This window comes from Armigeres subalbatus, unplaced genomic scaffold (genome assembly GCF_024139115.2).
Source record: "Armigeres subalbatus isolate Guangzhou_Male unplaced genomic scaffold, GZ_Asu_2 Contig323, whole genome shotgun sequence".
Lineage (NCBI taxonomy): Eukaryota > Metazoa > Arthropoda > Insecta > Diptera > Culicidae > Armigeres > Armigeres subalbatus.
In genome coordinates this window covers 52457-76159 of record NW_026943068.1, presented here as the reverse complement: position 1 = coordinate 76159, position 23703 = coordinate 52457, and the positions used below count along the sequence as shown (strand labels likewise).

Below are 23703 nucleotides of genomic sequence, written 5' to 3'. Positions count from 1 at the left end.
TAAATAGACAGAAGGATAAATCGTTAGAAAAAAAAACAAATGGAATATTAACAGATAAATAGTGGAATGATTAGGCCAAAACAAACATTATATTCTACGTTTATTGGGTTTTTCCATAAAATGCTCTAAAAAACTGATGAATTTTCCGAATTTATCAATTTACTGACTATTTTTTTAATCCCCACCACATATCCTGTCGTGGTGGTATCACATGTTGAACCGTCTAAGACGAATTAAGTACTGTCCATTTAATTCCACCAGTTAATTTTCGTTATCTTTGCAGATACGTATACAGTTGTGGTCGAAATACGCATCTGCAAAGATAACGAAAATTAACTGGTGGAATTAAATGGACAGTACTTAATTCGTCTTAGACGGTTTAATACATTCCACTAAAAGAGCTTAATATATTTTTCTGATCACATGTTGACTATTTTGGTTTGGTGCCGCGTCACATATCTGTCATTGACGCACTGTTTATGCATGTGTATGTGTCTACAGTAAACTTTGACCCGTAACGCTTGGTAGCGATGATACTTTTATGCCCAGGGAAGTCGAGATAATTTCCAATCCGAAAATTCCCTAGACCGGCACCGGGAATCGAACCCAGCCACCCTCAACATGGTCTTGCTTTGCAGTCGCGCATCTTACCGCGCGGCTAAGGAGGGTCCCACAAATGCATGACATACAATGCATAAATTTGACTACTTCTTCTTGCTAAAATAAAACAAATAGTTTATTCAAAATAATATAAATATATTTTTGTAGTTGGCGCATATTTTGGTAGTTGGGTAGACACCTTTACGTGGTGTGCTACGGGGAAATATCTACCACGGTTGCATTTCCAGCTACAGGCAAATCCTGACCCAACGAATACCTTCCTCATTATCCAACTCCGTGGTATTTAGGCTAAGTCGGTGGCCTCTCGTTAAGTAAGTACCACGTGTTGTACGTGTACCAAGTATTGATTCCTTCCTCTTCCTAGTTACGGTGAAGATGGCGTGACCAGGAGTAGTAATCCTCATGCTTTTGTTGTTATTGTTTAAGACTGGAATCAAGGACTCCCTTTCTTGATTTCTGATAGCATAAGGATCTCAAAAGTATGAAAAAAACATGAGTATCACCTGGGAGGGAGCTCTCGATACTACACATCAAATTAAGTATATACTGTCGTCATGCAACAAGTAAATTTTCAACAATAAAAAACAATCAACGTAGGCGCCACATGAAATGACTAAATTCTGTTTTGCGTGTTACTGTTGTTATATTGCCTTCAAAAATTTGCTTGCTGAGAGTTTCGGCTCACACTGACAGTTAGATTTCGGCTCGTCTTGACACACACATTTTTCGTATGTATCTGTTTCTCCCTCCCAGAGTATCGCTAGTGTCCAATCTACGAATTACACCGTAACAATGCTAACCCGAGCAAAGTCGGTTAACAAAATGAGAGCAAATTGATATTAAGCTCTGCTGTTGAGATTATATTGAAAACCAAATTTGATGTCAATTGTTAGTTAACACAAATGAATTATTGGCAGTGGCTGATTTACTACCCGCCGCTGTCACATCCAGGCGCTATTGTATATGCCCAAAGTAGCCAGCATGAGTTAACCGCCAGAAATTTGTATGACGAAAGACATCTAACGGAGGTTTTCTCAACAGCAGGATCTTTTCACGAAAATCTATTTGGTACCAGTTATGTAGGACGGTGTCCGCTACTACGCCAACCAGATATTTTTTCGATTAAGGTTCTTATTTTCGAGATATTAAACATTAGATGCCTTTCGCCATACTGATTTCCAAAAGTTAACTCCTAGTGTGCCGCTGTAAGCACGCTCAAAGCAGGCGATTCATTGATATCGCAACATATTTTCAATATGCATTCCACAGTTATCATAATAATAGCAGCTTTACATCAAATTACGCTGTCGATTATTTAAAGTGTATTCTACGAAAATTAAAAGCAATCTGCAAACAAAATATGCTGTTGTTGTAATGAATGTTCATAAAACTAATCTAATTGAATACTCATTTTGATATCAAATTAAAAATCTTATGATATCAAATTTAGTAATCATGTTGATTTCGACAGCAAAATTTGTTTTCAGTATGATTTCACAGTGTAAAAATATGCTCTCATTTCTGCTGTGTTAACCGTTAATCCATACAAAACGAGTACAACTGGAGTAATGAAATAATTGACATCATGACAGCAAATTTTGATTTTAAACTTTAAGATTAAGATTTTGTGACAGTACATATACTTGGTAAACAAAAAAACGGTACAGAGGAGGGGTCTTGAAATCTCAAAAAGTAGTGGACGTCATACTTGAATCACCCCTAAGTCAATTGAATTACCATTTTGCATCCGTTTCGTATATCATGAGACTGGCACGATAATACTCTTAGGGTTCGTTCACAAATTAAGTATCGTAAATTTGGGCTACTCTAGACCATCTCCCTTTCCTTCATAACACTTTTTGTATGAATGGTTTAATTTATTTGCATGAATCGTAACGCTCTGTCTGATCCCATCCCCCCCTACAGCGTTACGACATTTGTCAATGGTCCCTTATGACCAGGGAAGTCGAGAAACATACCAACTCGAAGCTTTCCTAGATTGGACCGAGAATTGAAGGTTGCAAATCTAAATGTTAAGCAAAGGAGAAATTCAATGTGAGCTTGAATGTCAGTTTTACTGATTGGGTCAAATTTACATGAAAAAGTAAATGCATAACAATGAAGCCAAGCATATTGACGTACATACAAGCGAATAAATTTAATATTTTTAACTGACACATCAAGCAACAGAGTACTTGCATCTAATGATGAATTTGCTGAAAGAGTGAGCTTTATGCTCATTCATGTCAACATTTTCAGGAGAGTTAATTCGATTTTATCGAACGAATGCTTCTAACCAACATGACCTACAATATTACCAGGGTGGTTCGAAATAAATATTTTGATAAATTTTGCATAATCGACTTCACATTTTGTTTGGCGATATGCTGCGGAAATGATGTCTGATACATGTTTAATATCAACAAATTGTAACCTTGTTTTGCTTCTTGCCTTTTTCGTACAGTTAGTGTACGTAATATAGTCTCTACGGACCTCTGGTGAATAAAACCACCCTAATGTGGATAAAACGAAGCAATGACAAACACGCTGGCATGTGGGACCGGCTGAGTAGGTACTGCAATCTACCGCAGCAGCATATGGACAACAAAGCAAAGATGAGATAGGTGTGGATCAAATTGTTTCTGCCTGATAAATTCCATTCATCGTGGTTCCGATCCATTAACTCTCGACGAGTACTGGAGGGAGCAGTTCAAGTGATCCGGGTAGCGTTGCACAAAAATAAATCTTGGCAAAAAGACAAAATTCACGTTTGGGTACAAAGTGGGAAATAAACTTCCTGAAAAAATGAATGAAACTTGGACATCTTTGACAAAATATTGACAACAGCGAATGTAACGAAGTAACAAAACAATTTGTATAGGTACGGGAAAATCAAATAAGTATTAATAGTAAAGGATGTAAATGCTCCAACATTTACAAGGAATTGTCTTGAAACATATTTACACACGTACGAATTGGCTGTCTTAGTAACAACTTAAATTCTAGTTAGATTAATTTTATCAAGGCATATTTGTTTTTCGTTCAAGTTCAATTTACAGACCCCATTCGATTTTGGCAATACGTTAGAATTTTTATATGTTGTAAATTCTGTCAGCAGTCTACATCCGTAAGCATGATATTTAGTATTTAAAACCTGCGTACCAGCTTTTAAAGACCATTACGGAGCTGGAAAAACAAGGCTAGAGTGAAGGACCAAGTTCTGTACTGTTCTTTTTTTCTTTATTGGCATTACAAACCCCATTCTATTTTGACAACATTCGATTTGGCAACAGAACCATACGATTTTGACAAAACTTTTTTTTTTAATTTTTGTTTGAAGACCGCGTACATTTCATAATCTTTATGAGAAACTGAATGGATATCAAAAACGGCGTAAACAATTTCGTATATGAAATCACGTAAAACATTGCGCGAAAAACGCTTGGATTTCAAAATCCGTGTAACAGTGTGTCTAGTTTCATGATAAGTGAAGAAATGTGAAGTATGACAAAACAAAAGTCATTCGATTTTGGCAACATAAACGTTCGGAATGTGTATGGGGTTTATAAAAATTGGGGTGAATGGGGTTTATAAAAATTGGCGGAAAATCAGATTTTTCTCAGAACATTTTTTGTGTATATATTTAAATTTCAGGGAAAATATTCGATTTGGTGAGTCACGTGCCCCAGCTTAGATGGAGTCTGTATAACTAACTTAACGTTCATTCAGCATTTAAAACTTCTTACACCGTACCGGGAATCGAACCGAACCTTGAGCATGGTGCACCATATTCATTATGTCAAAAATATGGGAGAAAGAATAATTGTTTATTATCAGCTCTCTTAGTCTCTTCATGTAAGTCCTGACTAGGATGCGCCAACTTCAGTCTCCATTCGATTATGGCAAGACGTTCGGAACTTTTCTTCTTCTTCTATGTTTCTACATTCCAACTGAAACATGGTCTGCTTTTCAACTTAGTATTCCCTCAGTTATTAATTGAAAGCTTTTCTATGCCCGCCATTGCATGAGTATGTATCTTGTGAGGCAAGTACAATGGATACACTATGCCCAGGGAGTCGAGAATGTTTCGCACCCGAAAACATCCTAGGCCAGACCCAGAATCGAACTCGCAATCTACGGATTGGCAATCCTACAACTTTACTCGCAAAGATAGCTGAAGACCCGTCGTTCGGAACGTTCATGTTGCCAAAATCGATTGGTTTTTGTTTTCTCATGAATACGTTATCCAAAAAATGTCAACCAATTTGATAATTTTTCAAATTGTTAGTTCAGATTTTTAGTCAGAATAAGGAGAAGAAGTTTCAAGAAGGTAAAACAGAATACACTCAGGTTTTTTTTACACGGTTTGGTTTTAGTCGTTTAAAACCTTCAGAGTCAATGAAACAATGAGTTAACCCCACAAAAAAATTCACAAAAAAAATAAAGAAAATTCAGGTGGTATTTAAAAAACTGTGAAAGTTCGAGTTAACCAAAAAAATTAGCGAATTCTATCCGCGTAAAAAAAACCTGGGTGTATATGACAAAATGTCAAAAAAAGCAAAAGGTCGAAAAAACATAACGTCGATAGAACAAAAGGTCGAAAACGACAAAAGGGAGAAGAAAAAGAAAGAACGAAGAAGAAAAACGATAGAAAGATATAACAAGAAGAAGGAAGAAGCAATGGAGAAGGAAGAAAGAAAAAGGAAGGTGAGTGAAAGAAAAAAGAAGAATGAAGAAGGAAGGAACAAGGAAAAAGTCAGAAAGAAAAGGGAAAGAGTGGAAGAGAGAAAAAGGAAGAAGCAAAATCGAGAAAGAAAAATGAAAAACGAAGTCGAAAGATGTAACGAGGAAGAAAGAAGAAGTATGAAGAAAAAATGAAGAAACGAGAACAAAGAAAGAACAAATAAGAAAGAGAAGGAAGAAAGAGGAAGGAAGACGGAAGAAGAAAGAAGAAAAAGAAGAAGGAAGTTTAAATAAGGAAGAAGGAAGTCCGAGTTTCGAGTTTTTGGCCATCTCAATTTTTTGTCCCATTCGACGTTTTGCCATTTCAATCCTTTGTCATTTTCAACCTTTCGTCAATTTCGACTCTTTGTTCTTTTCGACTATTTGTATTTCGACCTTTTGCCCCTAACGCGGTAAAGCACTATAGCTTTAGAGTGATTCAAATTTTGACTTTTTTGCTTTCCGATGCTTGAACGATTGCATTTGCCATTTTAATAATCCACCTATTTTTTTAGCAAATTTGGATGTAATTTGATTGTGCACACGTCATTTGAAGTTTGTATGGAAATTATTGTGGAAATCGACCCTTATATGAAAGAGCAGTTTTTGTTGTGAAGCGATTTGTCGTTAACAAACAAAAATGCTCATTATTGATATTGATGTTATTTTTTAACGTGTTTTTTTCCCACGATTCAGTATTTATTATTTCTCAGTAAGAAATTCTTGCAAGCATCAAATCGTTTCGCAACAAAGACGGACTGTTTCCTTTTGTGTTGTCAATTTTCTCACATATTTTTAGAGCTTAATAGGAAGCGTTGGGAAACAGCTTTCCATAAATAGTGATGAACTTTGTAATCAACTCGAAAATCACTATAATAAAGTTTAAAAAAAAAGCTTTCCGTAAAAGTTAATGTTTTCATTGTAATTTTCATACAAACTTCAAACCGCGCGTACTCATTCATTCAATGTAATATTTAGAATTAGCTCAAAATTTAGGATGATTATCAAAGTGGCAAATGTAATCGTTTAAGTATTGGGAAGCAAAAAAGTCAAAATTTGAATCACTCTACTATAGCTTACTTTATTCGAACATACGATAATGATGGAATTTTTACTATTTCAGAATTCTATGGATTATCTCAATCTATCCCACTTAAAATCAATTAGGCGTTTTGCTAATAAAGACATCCTATTCCATTTTTACTAAACGTTCAATACATACCTTTCTTTGGGTCCATGTTGAATTTCTTACGTCCTAATGCCATCTGCTTATCTTTGTTGGAATGTTTGTTCTCCTCTTTGTTCTCATGCGCTCTCATCTCCGACTCCACTTCATTCAACTCATCGTTTATTTGCTGTTGCGAAAAAAAAAGAAAAGAAATAAGCACCAAACGGGTTCAGGCATTAGTTGTTATCGTAATTAAATACGTTCTGCTATGATAAACATGGCTAAATGGAAAGTGAAGTCATACAAATGTTGGAGTCATTCCTCTTTAATTTACCTTCTTACGATGCGGCGAGCTAATACTTCTCTTGTAGACTAGATTAGATTTGTTTTTGCAGTTATTACATTTCCTAAGGACTTTTGGCGTTGAGCTTGCCGAATTGGCGTGGACGGCCACATTGTTGCCCGAGTAATTACGGTTGAACAAGTCAGCACTGTCGTCGATGAAGTCAAAATTACTATCGTCCAGAATACTGAACTGTCGCTGGCAGGCTGAATCCTTCCGCCTGTTATTATTAACTTCTTCCTCCTTGATGGTGCCACTGCTCTCGCTGGAAGCGAGCTCTGCCAGCTTGCTTTCCTCGAGCAGTTGCCGTAGGTCAAGACTGCTATTCAACAGTTCTCCATTGTCGCTGAAGATTAAGCCCACGCGGTAGGTTTTCTGTTTGTTTAACACCGTCGTTTTTGTCACAGTGGTTACGGTAGTTGAGGTATAGACTTGCTCCTTCCGCTTCGGTCTTCTTCTCAAGCTGCTGGTATTATTCAACGCTGACAGGGCAATATCCTTGAGATCGTTAGCGCTATCACTTGTGAGATTATTTTCCGAAGAGGCGGTTGGAAGTTGGTGATATTTGTTCTCCCGCAGACTTCTCGACACTGTGGTGCTAATTGTGGCCGTTGTGGCTGAGGTAAGACTCGAGGCAGATTCGGGTGAATCGGAAGAGAACGAAGGCGATGGTGTTACTTTTACCCACTCACACGTGCAGATATATCTTTCCGCAGCAGGATTGCGCAACGGGTCATCTGTTGTTGCACTGTCGTCGACCGCTTCTGGCGACTGACTAGAGTTGTCGCCACCACTATACAGACTACTGGACGTCAAATCTACACAACTCTTCTGGGTTAACTTTTCAGCGACCAGCGCTGTCTTCTTGGGCTTTGGTTGACGCCGAAGTGACGAAAACCAGTTCGTCTTTTTTGCATCCACGTTCGATGAGAAAAACATTTTTCAGGCTTCTGTTTTTCCTTCTTGTTTAATTAATTGCCACCGCTGAGCGACTCGTAACAACGGAAATATTTGTTTATTTTCGGGACTTTTAAACACTGATATATCACAATAATTTCAATCACACTGCGGGATTCACGATCAGTTCACATCTCGGTATGCTTACACTTGCTGTTGCTATGTTCGGCAAACGAATATTCTTCAGACGAGTAACACACATTTATGGGATTCTTCATCAAATATTTTTTCTGGGACTGCTATTCGACCATTATAAATTTGGTTTCGTTTTGTTACGGTTTCGCATGCACTCATTATAATCCGTCCGTATCAATATATTAACTGACACACTGAAATCTGGAAACCCGCCCAAGTAATGATTTATTTATTTAGTGATAGATTGTTTCAATTGCCAGCAGCTGATCGGAACATTAAATCAAAGCACGTCTCCGGTATCAAAAATAATAAATTCACGGTCAATGGCAGCAACAGCAGCAGCAGCAACGGTGTGATATACGAAGCGGAACGAAACTGCATCGCAGCTCACGAGGCGCGCTTGTGAATCCAATGTGCACAGGATGCTTGCTTGACTCCCTCACCTATTGGAAAGCGCACGGTTCCGTGTCGGAACATCCTTGGCTACCTATCAGGTGAAAATTGTACGACAAGGATATTTCCTGAAGCTGTCTCTCTCAATTTGATTGCCAAAGCTCCGCACCACCTACGCCATTCGCGAAACACTAGCTCGAAAGTGTTACCATAGAAATATTGTTTTACGGCATTGGCGCGATTACGTTAATATCAGAAAAGCGAAAAAATTCAACTGATGTATAAATAGCAGCTGTTTTTCAGATGTGTTGGCGGATTACACAAAATGGATTTAGAATTCAAAAGATTTTATATGAACTTGAACAGGTGCCTAATTAGTACCAGAAAAGAGACTTAAGCTATCCAAGGGCTCACACAATAATTTTAACTCATGACCTATCGAACAAAATTGCATTAAAAAATTGATTAAAAATACAATCTACTAATGTTCTAGCTCTACTCCATAATCAATATGAATACAAAATAAAGAAATTAGAGCCTTTCGGTATCATTTCGTTGTACGGAAAACAACAAAAAAGTTTAAAACAAAAAAGGATCATGCACGCTATTGACTTTGTTTATTCGCTAAAGGAAGGAAAACGAGTATTAAGTCAAGTGTTTTCTCCACATCCTTCCCTGTGGTGGATAAGGTTCACTGTCAAACTCGAATAGGCGAAAGCTGCTAGGGTCGAGAGTCTCACTTCTTCAACGCGTGTTAAAATCTGCACCCTCGACAAATAAACGACCCTCGAATAGAGAAGCTCACGCAACGAAGCGTTAAACAAGCCTAAAGGGAAAATGTGAAGAGTGTCCAAATGGATGCTATCTATTTATTTCAGTAACCCCGGCATCGGTATCCTAGCACGTTATATGCTGGGTGACCATTATCGGAGAAGTTTGCTAATTTAACTAAGGGCACTGAAGCCTGAAGAAGAATAGAATGTAGGTTAAGTGCGTAATAAAAAGGAACTAAATTTGGCAAGCTCGATACGAAAATGGGCCAATCATTGTGGATGGCGACTGGAAGGAATCGAAAAAGATGAAATTTCATAATATTTATGAGCGAAGATTTATCGATGTAATGCCAATGTTCGGCGATATAGTTGTGAGGAGAATGACACAATAATGGCTGATAGTTTTTATCATGTTGTGTACTGACATTATTAGCATAACTGTCCTATGTACATACAATTTCTCAAAGCCGTTACTTACAATGTGACTGAGCAATATGAGTTATGACCTTTGATATTGTTAATACATTTCCGAATTATATTTCAATTCCAAGGTCAACCTTCGTGGCCGTATATTTGAGTTTTCCAATACGGGGTTAGATGTTGAGCACACAAACACTCAATCATGCAGTTTGATTGTCGATATTTGCAGTATCGTTGCAGTTACAATACAAACGATGATGGTGCCAATTCCACTGTCAAGAAGGATTCAAAACGAGACACAAAGCAGTCAACGTACGACAGTGGCGTAGGTATTTGCCAGTCTATTTGACAGGCGAAAAGTGCAATGCAAATGGGTACTTTTATTTGGAAATAAAAATGGGTTTGCATATCGATAAAATCTATGTTAACCGCCATAGATTTCCGTTTTTTTTTTGCATGATACTCAATTTAACGAATTGTGGATTCAGGGTGTTCTAAAATAACTAGGTACGGGTTGGTATTATGGAAAATATCGACGATGCGGTTTCGAACGGAAACAGCACTCAATTAAATTGTGCAAATCGCCGTATCACATGAAAGTGGGGGAGTTCAACCAACAATGACATGTTTGGCAAATCCCATGGGCTTTGGCGAACAACATTGGCAACAGGCTTAGTTGGTGGAAGCAGCAAGAAGGATCAAAAGCGGAAAGTTGAATAGTCAAACGTGCAAAACAGTGGGATATGCTGGTGACAGAATCAGTCTATAATAATGTTTTTAATTACCGTTTTGCGGTTTGACAAACCCAGTGGTTTATGATGCTCAATCCAAGTGGGTATTACCAGAGACAAATAGACAACATTGAAGTTGAAAGTTCCAATCGAATCAAGCATAATCAACAAACATCACAAATCGGTAATAAATGCGTAATAAGTATTGTAAGTAAGTAGGGGAACTGCTCCTGGATTTTATCTCATGGCTCAAACATTTTTGCCATTTTTTCAGCAGTGGGTACGTTGAAAATATGCCAATGATGCCAATTAAACTAGTGATCAATGATCATACAGAGCATACTTAAATTCCCTTCAATGCCAAATTTTCAAAACGACTAATCTACTTTTGTAAACAAAGATTCAAACGTCGATTTGACAAATTTGATCGTACGCCAAGGAATGGGATTTTGATCAGATGGAGTTCGCTTTCTCAATATGCTCTTCAACTTAAAATAAAAAAGAAAATCCAGTTTGAAATGAATTTTTGGCCACCACACTTTTTTGAGACACTCGGATAGCATTCAATTTTTTTAAAAGATATTTTTAAACAATTTTGAGCTGTTATTAGATTTTATTAGATTGCAGCAGCCATTCTTAGACGCAAGGGAGTTCTAGACAAAATCGTCGGCCTCTTCGAAGCGCAGGACGAAGCTTTTACGTGCATAGTCTTGCATAACAGAGCTTTATCTGACTCCATCCGGGTAGTCGCTGGAGTGAGGCAAGGATGTATTCTATCTCCGTAATCGACGAAATCATGATGGGTGCGATTGACCGTGTACCAAACCGAGGGATGCTCTGGCAGCCTATTTCTATGGAGCATCTGAACGCCTTCGATTTGGCTGATTATATTGATCTACTAGCACAAGAGCGCTCTGATATGCAGAGAGAGCTGAACGACCTGGCCGAACGCTCCATCACGGTGGGTCTCACCATCAATGTCAACAAGACCAAATCGTTGGATATCAACACGAACAATCCCTCCAACTTTACGGTAGCCGGGCAAGCAGTAGTGGAGATCGAAAACTTTCAATATCTTGGCATAGGAGCACGAATCAAGAAGGCCAGGGCTGCTATTGCGAGTTTACGAAATATATGGAGATCAAATCAGATTAATCAACGCACTAAATTTCGAATATTCAACTCTAACAAGAAATCTGTGCTGTTATACGCCAGTTAGACTTGGTGTGTATCAACAAAGATCGTGCCAAAACTGTAAGTATTCAACAATCGATGACTACATCTTATAATTCGGGCCTGGTGGCTTCATAGCTGGATCTCGAATGTTGAGCTCAATCGATGAAACAAACAGATATCAACAGAAATTCGAGAGCGTAAATGGAGGTGGGTCGGCCACGAAATTTGCAAGCAACGCTGGACTAGAATCCGGCAGGACATCACAGCAGAAGCAGACCCAAGAGCTTCTGGCGACGTAGCCTCAACAAGGAAATAAAGGAAGTCGACAGGAATCTGACCTGGGCCCACATCAAGGGTAAAGCAAGCAGCCGCCCAGGATGGAGATTTATTTTTGTTGGCCCTATGTACCCCTGGGGGTGCTCAGGATACACGAGGGAGTGAGTGATCTTCCATGTGCTTTTATAAAATTAAAATCTATAAAATATGGTGATAATTCTTTCATTGTTTATATTTACTAAAAGCGAGGGAGGGAGCGTTATGAAAAAAACGCAAAACCTCTCCTTTCCGTACGGCAACCGTACGAGAAGCGGTGTCGTTTGATTGGCATCGAACCACTAGAGTTTAGACGGATTGCCGCTGAAGCTACGTTTGCGGGTAGCTGCTCACGGGTCACATCGGTTGTTCAGCATAACTATCGCAGTTAAATCTATATGCACCTGAAAGACCTCTTCGTCAACGTCTATTTTTGCTTCTAGAGCCACAGACTAGCAACTATGCACTATACGAACCAATTCGATCCATCAGTCGACGCTTCAACGAATTCTTCGACTTTTTTTATTTTAACTTATCAGTTGACGTGTTTCGTCATCGGTTACTAGACTTTTTCCGTACCGCTGACCGTAACCAATCAGTTTAAGTAATATTCATTTAGACATGCATTGTCAGTTGAATTTTTTGCATAAATAAACAAATAAAAAATAAACACAACAGGTGTCGAGAATAACTATTTGGTCACATGAAAAATCTCATCTCACAATCACATAATCGTTATTCGAAACATGGATTATATTGGTCATCTCCACATAATCAGAATGTGGAGGGTTTCGTAGCGTAGTTGGCTACACATAAGCGAATGGTCATGGGTTCGATTCCCAGCCCCTCCACCAAACCATTGTCAGTCGCCAGAAGCGCAGTCCGTACGGTGGCGTTTTGGGGAACGCGCCTCACCGACACGACTGCCTGATGACGACTGACAAAACTGTTCTTCTCGGAGGCATGCCTCCAACGTTCTTCGATTAATGGCAACCGAACAAAGCAACGATCACTGGATTCACCACATGGACAAATGAACACAATGGACTCACGATGATATGGACTGGCAACGACAACAATAACGAATTATGGACATCTTAAAATATATTCTATGTGGACTCTGTACAGCAGAGTACCACAGTAGATCACGGCACAGTAGCGGTTAAGAACACAGAGTGCCTACCAAATAAATATACGAATAAAAAAAAAATCAGAATGTATTATTTTCGATTCGATCGATCGATTTTGTAAATTCATGCCTACAAAAGTAAGGTGAAACACCAATTTACAAAATTTACAACATAAGGATCTGGTATTCCATGCAGGTAAAGGACTTTAAAATAGCTCCCTTTTGTACTACATAAGATGGTGGAGGAGTTAATAACTGTGGAAGTGCTGAATGAACACTAAGCTGCGAGGCGGCTCTGTCCCAGTGTGGAGATGTAATGCCAATAAGAAGAAGAAGATGGTGGAGGGACATCGGCAAGTGTCGTTTTTAGAAAATGTTTTTCTTATTTTCCGTGCACACACATACACACGGACAGACCGACATTTGTTAAAATATTTGAGCTGCATCGATTGGTATACAACACTATGGTTCTCCGAGTCTCCTATAAGAAGTTATATTTTGGGTGAAATGATAAAAATTCGGCATAACTTTGCTATACGAAAATACAATAACAACTGATAATGTTGAACTTTATCTAGAATTTAAAAAAACACTTTAATCAATGATATGGAAATGCTAATATCATCTTCCAAACTTAGACGTACATGTTCATGATAGAATTAGAGGCGAAAGTATAGAATTGAGCCAAGTTGGTTGCGACGAAACTGACGCAATGAGAAAACAGAACTGTGCAATAAAAATCCTTTTCGACTAGATGCTGATGTCATATTAGAAATTTGGAGACAGTACTCGTCGATAGAAAATCCTTTCGCACACGATAGCATATGAGCAAATCAAACCACCTTCCTTTTGCCAGTGAAGATATATCAGCTTCCACACTGATATTTTTCCCTCCCCCTTCATACGGGAGCTTGGCAGAAAAAAAGGTCGTGCGATATGTGCCATCACAAATATTGCCCTCCGCTCGCTTTAAAATAGACTTCTATAAAAACATTCTTCATGCCTGCCGTATCCTAACGGAACTAATTGTAAATCGTTTAACTTCACGTAGAAGTAACATACACAAAATCATTAATTAGTGTTACTTTAATCAAGCCTAAAAAATACTGATTTACTGATTTAAATTACTTTTATTAGCGTGTAAGAATGTAAATAAATATTTTAGTAAAAAATAAGACTAAATAATAGCCTTAAAAAACTCACTACCCACTATTTTCTCAACGCTTCAAGTTAAATTTTATCGTACAACAACACGTCAAAAACGAACCTTCATAGGGAAAGGAGAATAATTTTATGAAAGTAATTGGCCTATTACTCGGAAAACTGAACAATGTCTTTTTGTCCGTATGTATGTGTGTGCACGAATTACATAAAAAACTTTAGGACTTTTTTCTTTTGCAGTTAGTTTCCTTCGACTTAGCTCCATAGGGCGTAAAGACCATTTTAATAATTTGCCAGAGAAACTGCATATATCCATTTTGCACAATTCCGAGAAAGCAACAAAAACTGTATTATAACCAATTGGCACCAAATCTTTAAATTTTTTGCTCCTTAACCGTGAGGTAAGACGCGCAGGTACAAAACAAGACCATGTTGAGGGTGCGTGGGTAAGATTCCCGGTGCCGGTCTAGGAAATTTTCGGATTGTAAATTGTCTCGACTTCCCTGGGCATAAAAGTATCATCGTGCTAGCCTCATGATAATACGAATGCAAAAATTGTAACCTGGCTTAGAAACCTCGCAGTTAATAACTGTGGAAGTGCTTAATGAACACTAAGCAGGGAGGCGGCTATGTACCAGTGTGGGGATGTACTGCCAATAAGAAGAAGAAGATTTCTAGCAAACAGCTATTTAAAACAAAGATTATTTCCACCATTGTATTAATCCAGGCAAATGCTTGCTTCCAACGAATGAGTTATATTCACCGTTGTTTCATTTCGCCGGGCAAACGTCTTCTCTTACAAAAGGAATAACGCATTTTATTACAGAAGAAAACACAATCATCATTGCCTTTTACTGGCTAAATCATGATTCCTTTGAAAGGATAACAATTATCTTTGCGTAATACCCAGCTAATGCATGCTTTCAACGAAAAAAATAGGAGGGCTGGGGGTAATATGGACGGACACTTTTGGGAACTACTAAAGTTAGTCTTATACTCAAGCACTGCGATGGCTTTGAGTCGACCAAGCGTAAAATAATCAACTTCAAATTTTTTGGGATAGTGGGAACCGATTTGGAAAATTTACTTTGTCGATGATTGGACATTGCGGTTAAAAGTTATGATGGAAATGGTATATCAAACCATACAAAGGTGGTGTCCTGGCTAATTACAAGAAAGGCAATATTACTAAAAAGTGAACATTAACTTAGGTTTTCGCAATTTCATGTTTTTTTAACGAGTGATATATATCATTTTTTAGCGTGTTGGGGTAAATTTCACACAATTATAAGATATGGAAGTAAATGGAAGAATCTTATGATTGTTTTATCGAATGTTATATTTTTGTCTACAAAAAATCAGCCAGCATAGAATAGTGCATGAATGTAATCTGACCACATCCTATGCGACAATGAAGTTGAAAAAAGCACACCACAACAAGTTGCTAACAGCACAACAAACTAGCTGGCGACGAACCATCAATTATCCTTTGAGCAGCCAAAGTCAACGACCGGTCATCACCTATATGTCATCATGTTTCCCTTGCTCTTGATCTTGAGTTATGTGTCTCCCTCGCGACAAGAAGCGCAACTGCGCCGGAGAATCTCTACTCCTGTTTGTTCTGAGTCAACGGTCGTCGGTCTGTTCTGCAGGCAACGAGAAACCAAGAATGTACCGAACAACGAATAAGAAGCTAAATCACCTTCCAGTTTCTGGGAGAAAAAGATTGCAAGGGATTATCTCACATCGCATTCAACGATCAGCAATGATTTTATCATAATTGTTCCATTCGGTTTTGGATTTGGGAAACTTTCACTTCCAGAACCGCCGAGAGTGAAATGAAATCCTTCTTTATGTACATAGAGTGGCACTTCAGGCAAAGATTTCAACCTCTCGAAGTGAATGCATACATAAAGCTCCATTAGCATTCTATTTCCTTGGTTTTGTTATATTCTCGACACCGTGTTTCTGCAAAGCAGCTCTCTGTGCTCCCGTCGTGTATCCGTTGGGGGTCTTGCCTGTGTATGAAGATTGAGCATTGAGGATATGACTCCCCAACCGGTTGCAAACGGATCTTCATGTAACCAGCACAACACAAAAGGGTGCGAGGAAGTGCTATTTATAGCACGGCTTTATCCATTCGGTTTTATTACACAATTACATGTATGCATAATGGGCAGCACGACCTTGTGGATAAAGCTATGTTCATGGCTGTTGGTATCGGACTCATAATTAATCAGAAATTATCGCTCATATTTTTATTCTCGCAAAAGGGCGCACTCAAAGCTTGGTTCAAATTTACGAGTGAGCCCAATAATTACGATACAAATGTTGTAATAAATAGGACGAATGGATATTTCGGTAGTAGGCTAAACAGCTAATGGAATTGGAAAAGTTTAGATCCAGAAATAGGACCTCTATCAATAATACAAGTTGTTAGTCTAAACCCTAAAATACATAAGTGCCTAAAACTCAAATCACCTACTTTCAGATTAAAACAAACTATGGGAATGCTTATAGTATAGAAACCTGAATTTAGGCCGTTCAGATGAAAATTATCACAAACACTATTTATTTAATTCTCGTTCGTGTAAAACGATTCTCGCCGCCATAAGAGCGACCGAACTATGGCCATCCAACAAAGAGATGACAAGCAACAATAATTGTTGGTCATTTGCTCTTTCAATGTTTCAACATTTCCCACAGGCCGAAATGTATCTTAAATTAAAATTTCTAAACTGCTGAAAGATGAACAAGAACTTTTCTTCCCATCGAACGACCCTATATCGTAGCGCAGCAGCAGCAACCAGACATGCGAGACAGGAAAAAATAAATAAAGAACAGAGAACGGCGGTGGTTCCTTATAAATAACATTTGCCATAATTATAGCCCGCTACTTTCGGCGAATCTAATTTCTCAGCTCGAAATTAATCCATCTTGACTAAATTTATCATTGGCATCTCTCTTGAACAATACAAACAGAAGACGTCGTAATTGGATTCGAAATGGCAATCACAGTCGTTCATAACTTCAATATTGGATATAAAATAAGAATAATACAATACACAAGGTACTGGAATATATTTAAAAAAAATCGGCAGCAAACTTCAAGAGTAAACGTCTAAGAATCAATAAAACAGCTACTAGTTTGATCTCTTCCTTCGTTTTCAAAGCTAAAAATCTATATGAATCATCAACTAATATACGGAAGATAATCAAAATTCGATGCACGCTGCTATGTAACAAAGCCGAACAGTGGATTTTTAATGTCAAAATATCCACTCTAGATCCATTTTGGAACTCTATAACTTAAATATATCCTGGGAGACATAATTACATAGAGGGCAGTGAGGGTCTTTTATTTCCTTACGTCTCATGGGAAACAAGGTTGGAAAACCCCTGAAACACGTGATTCGAGAAACTGAGAACCACCGTATGATCCGGCAAGCATTTTGAAAGCCATGCAAACATCAAATATCAAAAGTTGTTCGTACGAAAAGGTATAGCATAGAGAATGTTCCCACATATGTATAATAGAGTGGGGCGTCATGGTCATTTTTTCAAATCAATGGTTTCTCGAAGCCATTCTGGGTACTGAACAACTGTGCAGAATTTGGGACCGATTGGTTGCTTCCTTGCTTTCCGCAGCGCGTTTGAAGTTTGTATGGAAATTAGTATGGGAGAACGTAATTTTTTGCATTTCTACTACTAGAGGCTTCAGTTCATCGTAAACCACGTGGCACATTGGGTTAAAGTATAACCCAAAGGATGCCGAAACACTTTGCTGGAACGTCCACGAAAAAAGTTATAACGCTTAGAACATTGAGTGTTCAAACCATATGCAAAAAATCGTTTATTCTGCCAGCACTGCCGAACTACGTGGGGCAATAATTTAACTGAGTGTTATTTCAAAATTATTGATTTTATAGGACTTTGGAGCTAATGGAAGATATTCGGAATGATTTCACAAAGTAAATATTCCGACTAGAAGGAAAATGGGTTTTGCCCTCTGACAATTACAGGTTGTCCGGTAGTGCTGGCAGAAACATTGATTTCTTGCATATGGTTTACACAATCAATTTTCGAAACGTAATAACATTTTTTGTAGACCTTCCAGCTACGCACCTTCTTCGGCAAAGTCTTTCGGCATCTTCCAGACTAGATTCTAACGTATTGAGTCACGTGATTGATGATAAATTGAAGCCGCTAACAGCAAAAATGTAAAAAAGTACGTTTTCCCATACATTTCCATGTAAATTTAAAACGCGATGCGGCATGCGAGGTTGCAACCAATCGAGGCCATATTTTGCACAGTTGATTGGGGTCCCAAAATGATTCAGAAAAACCTTGATCTCACTTGATCGGACGAAGTTTGCGTTTTTCCATACAACTGCGCCCCACTCTAATGTATAATCACATGGTTTTGGATGACAGCACATTGTACAATCCGTAAAACGAGGAACTTGTTGCATTTTTATGATATCATTCAATACACAATTCCAACGATTCTTATGTATTAGTAATGTTGTACATTCTAATCAGATGTGATGAAATCAATACTTGTTTGACATATTCTAAAAATTAATTGTCCTGCATTTTTTTTGTCTCATATGCTCGGTGATTCCCAAGATACGAATTTCTTTGGGGTGTAGGAATCCCTGCAGGTGAAGTCTGCTGTGCCTAGAGGTGTGCGCCGCCGCGCCACGCTGCCACCGCCGACAGTTTTTGGCACGCCGCCGCCGCCGACATTTTTGCATCGACGCGCCGCCGTTTAAAATTTGTCACGCCGCTGATCTATAATTTTCACGCCGATTCAAATTTAAAGAAGTCCACAAAATGTTCAGTGGAAATTCCGAAGATTCAGTGGAACTTTCATATAATTTCCTGATAGATCTTTACAACATCACGTTGAAACTGAGAATGTTTCGTGAAGATACCAATGATTTCCATGAAAATTTCATACAATTTCTTGTTCAAATTTCGAAAAGCTCTCCGTAAAAATTGCGAAGGATTTCCCGTTGAAATTTAAAAAAAATCCTGTTGAAATTAAATTTTTGAATTGTTTTTCCAGGAAAATATTGCAAAAATCCATTTGGCTGAAGGCCACAAGGCTGAAAGTTGTTTGGCCGAATATGTTGTTCAAATGTTTCAAAAGACTACTTGGTAGAAGTCTACCAAAGCAAAGCTTTAGAGAAAATCAATAACTTGTTTTAATGTTGTGAAATCATCGATTATGTTTACTATATTTGATATCTTTTTGGTCAACCGTTAATGAAATAACAAAAATCTTACTGTTAATCATTAGCATTAGCATTAGCATTAGCATTGTTACGGTGTAATTCGTAGATTGGACACTAGTGATACTCATGTTTTACTTTTGAGATCCTTATCTAGAATGCTATCAGAAATCAAGAAGGGGAGTGGTCCTTGATTCCAGTCTTAAAAAAAATAACAAAAGCATGAGGATTACTACTCCACACCACGCCCATCTTCACCGTAACTAGGAAGAGGAAGGAAGTGTTGATGTGGTACTTACTTAACGAGAAGCCACCGACTTAGCGACACCCTCATAAATACCACGGAGTTGGATAATGAGGAAGGTATTCGTTGGGTCAGGATTTGCCTGTAGCTGGCAATGCAACCGTGGTAGATCTTAACCCGTAACACACCACGTAAAGGTGTCTACCCAGCGTTACGGGTCACAAAAATCTTACTGTTAATCAAGTAAAAAATTATTCCTGCTGTCGATGAGAGCAAATCGAGAACTAATTTTGATATTGGTTTACGATAACAAAATAAGTACACAGTTTGATGTCATATCATTCAATTTAGTAATCTCCAGCAATATTTGTAAACAAATCTTGAATCAATTTGATGTCAAAATCAAAATATGTTATTTGGCCGAGAATGTCATTTGGTCGAATAGTTCCTTTGGCTGAAAAATCGGTTGGCCGAATAGCGTAATAGCCGAATATGCTCTTTGGTCCAAATGGACATTCGGTGGAAAGTGTCGTTCGGCTGATTTGGTCATTTTGGATATTTTTAAAACATTAACGGGAAAATCTTTTATGCTTCGCCTCAAAAAAATAATGAACTTTCTTAGAAATTTTCCAGTTTTTCCAGAATATTCATTTGGATTTTTTTTTTTTCAGATTTCAGGACACAAGAACTACTTTAAAGTTTCGAGAACTCTCTAGAATTACCAAGAGGAGCTTTTTGGATTTACCGAGGAAAACTTTTTGGAATTTACATGAGAATCTCTTCAGAGTTTTCACGGGAAGTTGTTCCAAATTTCTACAGGAAAATATTTGGAGTATCCACGGAAAGTTCTTATTGAGTTTCTGTTGAGTATTCCTTGAAATTTACACAGAAAAATGTGACTTGTGAAAGGGACGCTTTAACGTTGACTTTGTCAATCTAGATCAATTAAAACGGCTAGTTTTTTTAATCCTTAATAAGAGTGATTTCTTCACATGGAGAAGTTCATCACTAGACGGCTAGTTTGGCATAGCCAACTTTAAAACAACGGAAAAATGCTCGGAATTTTCGAGGATTTTTTTTATTTCTTCAGAAAATTCTTTCTATTTTCGATAAGAAATTCTTGGGAAATTCCATTGACCCAGCGGTTCTCAACCTGGGGCTCATGTACCCCTGGCGGTACCTTCGCTGGCGCTACGGGGTACCTCGGAAAGAAATGCGTAATGGCGGAACTCATTGATATAGTTTTGATAATTGTGTATTTTTAATTGCAAAAATTTATATTTTACATAATATGCAATGCGATCAATAAATAAAAGCCAATTGAATCCTGCCTTCCACAAGCATACTTTCAAGAGGCTCAGAAGCACCCTTTCAAGATGCAAACGAAGCCTCCTGTTAAGTGGCTCGAAAACCGCCTTCAATAGGTTCGGAAGCCTCTCTACAATAGGCTTAGAAGCCTCTTATCAAGAGGCGCGGAAGGCTACCTTAAAGGGATTCAAAAGCTGAAAGGAGCTTCCCTTCAAAGGGCTCGGAATTATTTTTTAAAGAGGATTAGAAGCCTACTTTCGAGAGAGGGTACCTCAATTAATGCAAAAATTCGAAGGGGTACCTCTCAAGAAAAAGGTTGAGAACCGCTGCATTGACCGAAAGCGACAGACGGCCGAACTGGTAACTTGGCCGAAAAAGCCGTTTGCTAGTAGGTCATCTGGCAAAAACGATCGTTGGTCAAAAATGCCGTTTAGCTGAAATGTTTTTTGACAGAATTTAACAGAGAATGGACACATTTGGCCGAAAATGTAATTCGGTCCAACGGGCCAAATATCAATGACGCTGAACCTCGGACTGAACGGGTAATATGATCAAAAATGGTCACTTGTTTGGTTAAATAGAATTTTTGTCAATTGACCATTTAACAAAATTCCGTTGTCTCTCTATTTTTTGAGTCGATGCTGGCCCTTAGGCCAAAATACATCTAGCCAAGTACCATTTAGCAAATCTAAACGTTTAACGAAAACTGTTATCAGGTCAAAACTGGTTTGACCGAAAATGTAGTTTGGGTAAAAGCAAAATGGCCGGACTTGTAAAAAGTTATTTGCCCTAACAGGTCATTTAGCTGAAAATGACGTTCGACTGAAAAAGTCGTTTGACCGAATATGGATCATATGACCATTAGCATTAGAAAATTTTCGGGAAGTAGAAGGCACTAAGTGCCTTTCTCGTGCACATGATACAATAGTCATAACTTTTGAGCCCATAGTGCCATCTGACAAACTTTCAATAGGAAACAATGGGACAGGATTCACCGTCGAATGCATTGTTGCGAGCAAATCGGTTGAGGATAAGCGCCTGAAAAATGAATGAGTTTTTTGCGCACAAACATTTTTTCAGTGGATTAACGACTGCTGATGCCGTCAGGAATAATTTTTCCGATACAGGCCCGAGGTCTGACTGGAGACTAAGTCTGAGGGAGACTGGGTAGAATTTGATTGATCCCCTTTTCTCAATTCCGATGAATCAATGCCAAAAATAAATAAATTTTGGTCATTTCCGCAGACTTCCTGAGAAACATAGTATTTAACTTGAATTGTTGCTGTTATTAAAAAACAATTAATTTTCTGTTATGCTGTCGAAAACCTATTTTTTTTTATTTGCTTCGACAACAGTAGAAAGCAGATTTTTTGAAAAATATTTTTCTTTCATACTTGATAAGTAGATTTTCCGACATGCTGTTTGTATGCCATCATGTATGCTGACATTTCATGCAATCTTAGAAATTAGGGATTTGATCCCCTTTTTATGATATCTACTCTGACTAACGAGGGATCAAGTGTGTCCTTGTATTGAGTTAACAACTTAATAACTAAATATCGTTAAATTGTGAATGTCAACATTCATTTTTATCAGTACAGATCATTTTGTATATGTACGGATTTTAACTTTGAAAAAAATAATAGCATTCGGTCAGTGTTATGAGAAGTTATTCAAATTTTGCGTGGTCACTAAAATGATTTTTAGGAGGATCCAAAAACACAAACCTCACCTTCCGCTACAGTCATGATGAAAGTGTGAAATATCCGCTTTATTGTTGTGTTTATTACCATTTCCAACTCGGTGGATTAAAGACATATGATTAACTAGTTGACCCGGCCAACTTTGTCTCGCCAAAAATTGATCAATATTTTGATACAATTTTATCGAAAAGATTAAGTTTTGATTTTCAGAATATTCAGAAGAAAACGAATATAAATTAACAAAAATTGGGCTGTATATTCTTGAGTGATGCGCGGTCGTACAAATGCCAACTTTGTTTTATATAGATAAATAGTGGTTAGGGACAAAAGGTCGAAAGACAAAAGGTCGAAAGGACAAAAGGTCGAAAGACAAAACGTCGAAAGGACAAAAGGTCGAAGGGGACAAAAGGTCGAAAGGACAAAACGTCGAAAGGGACAAAAGGTCGAAAGGACAAAACGTCGAACGGGACAAAAGGTCGAACGAAAAAAATATCAATAAGATCAAAAAGGCGAAAGGGACAAAAGGTCGAAATAGACAAGAAACTGAAAGGGAGAGAATCAATCTCACACCAAAGTTACATAAATGTCAAAAAAATCTGCCCTTTTATTTTTCACAATTTTTGACAATTAAATAAAATTCATTCAGTGAGTACAACTAATAGATGGATGTTTGAGTTTTCTAAATGTCACTTCGATTTGTCAAAATGGTGCACACCACACATTTTGATTTGTATTACACGCAGGTGAATTTTTAATGCAGGCGTCTTTTTTATCTCTAACAGAACTATCCAGATATTCATAATATTGTTTCATAGTCATTACTCCTTCTTTGAAAATTGCTCATTCTTCAACTTTGATTAATGAGATGAGTGTTATTTCTGTTTGAAGTTAAATGCATTTAAAAAATTCCTTTGGAATAAACAAAATTTCATCTTGTTCATGATCGACCTTTTGTCCCTTTCGACCTTTTGTCCTTTTCGACATTTTGTCCCTTTCGACCTTTTGTCCTTTCGACCTTTTGTCCTTTCGACCTTCTGTCCCTTTCGACGTTTTGTCCTTTCGACCTTTTGTCTTTTCGACGTTTTGTCTTTCGACCTTTTGTCCGTTCGACCTTTTGTCTTTCGACCTTTTGTCGTAGATTCGATAAATAGATTTATCGACTAGTCTTTA

At 37.9% G+C, this 23703-nt stretch overlaps 1 protein-coding gene across 5 annotated transcripts in view; it reads right to left on the bottom strand.

Moving 5' to 3' along the window:
* Window positions 1-23703, bottom strand: part of LOC134203996 (cytohesin-3) — an 84197-nt gene that overhangs the window by 45618 nt on the left and 14876 nt on the right. For all 5 annotated transcript variants that reach the window (XM_062678833.1, XM_062678832.1, XM_062678831.1 and 2 more), the window contains exons 2-3: window positions 6846-8147; window positions 6566-6698 (exon numbers count right to left, since the gene is read on the bottom strand). In XM_062678833.1, the coding sequence (XP_062534817.1) occupies window positions 6566-6698; window positions 6846-7793 (1081 nt within the window). In that variant the 5' untranslated portion in view covers window positions 7794-8147. The remainder of the gene's footprint in view (window positions 1-6565; window positions 6699-6845; window positions 8148-23703) is intronic.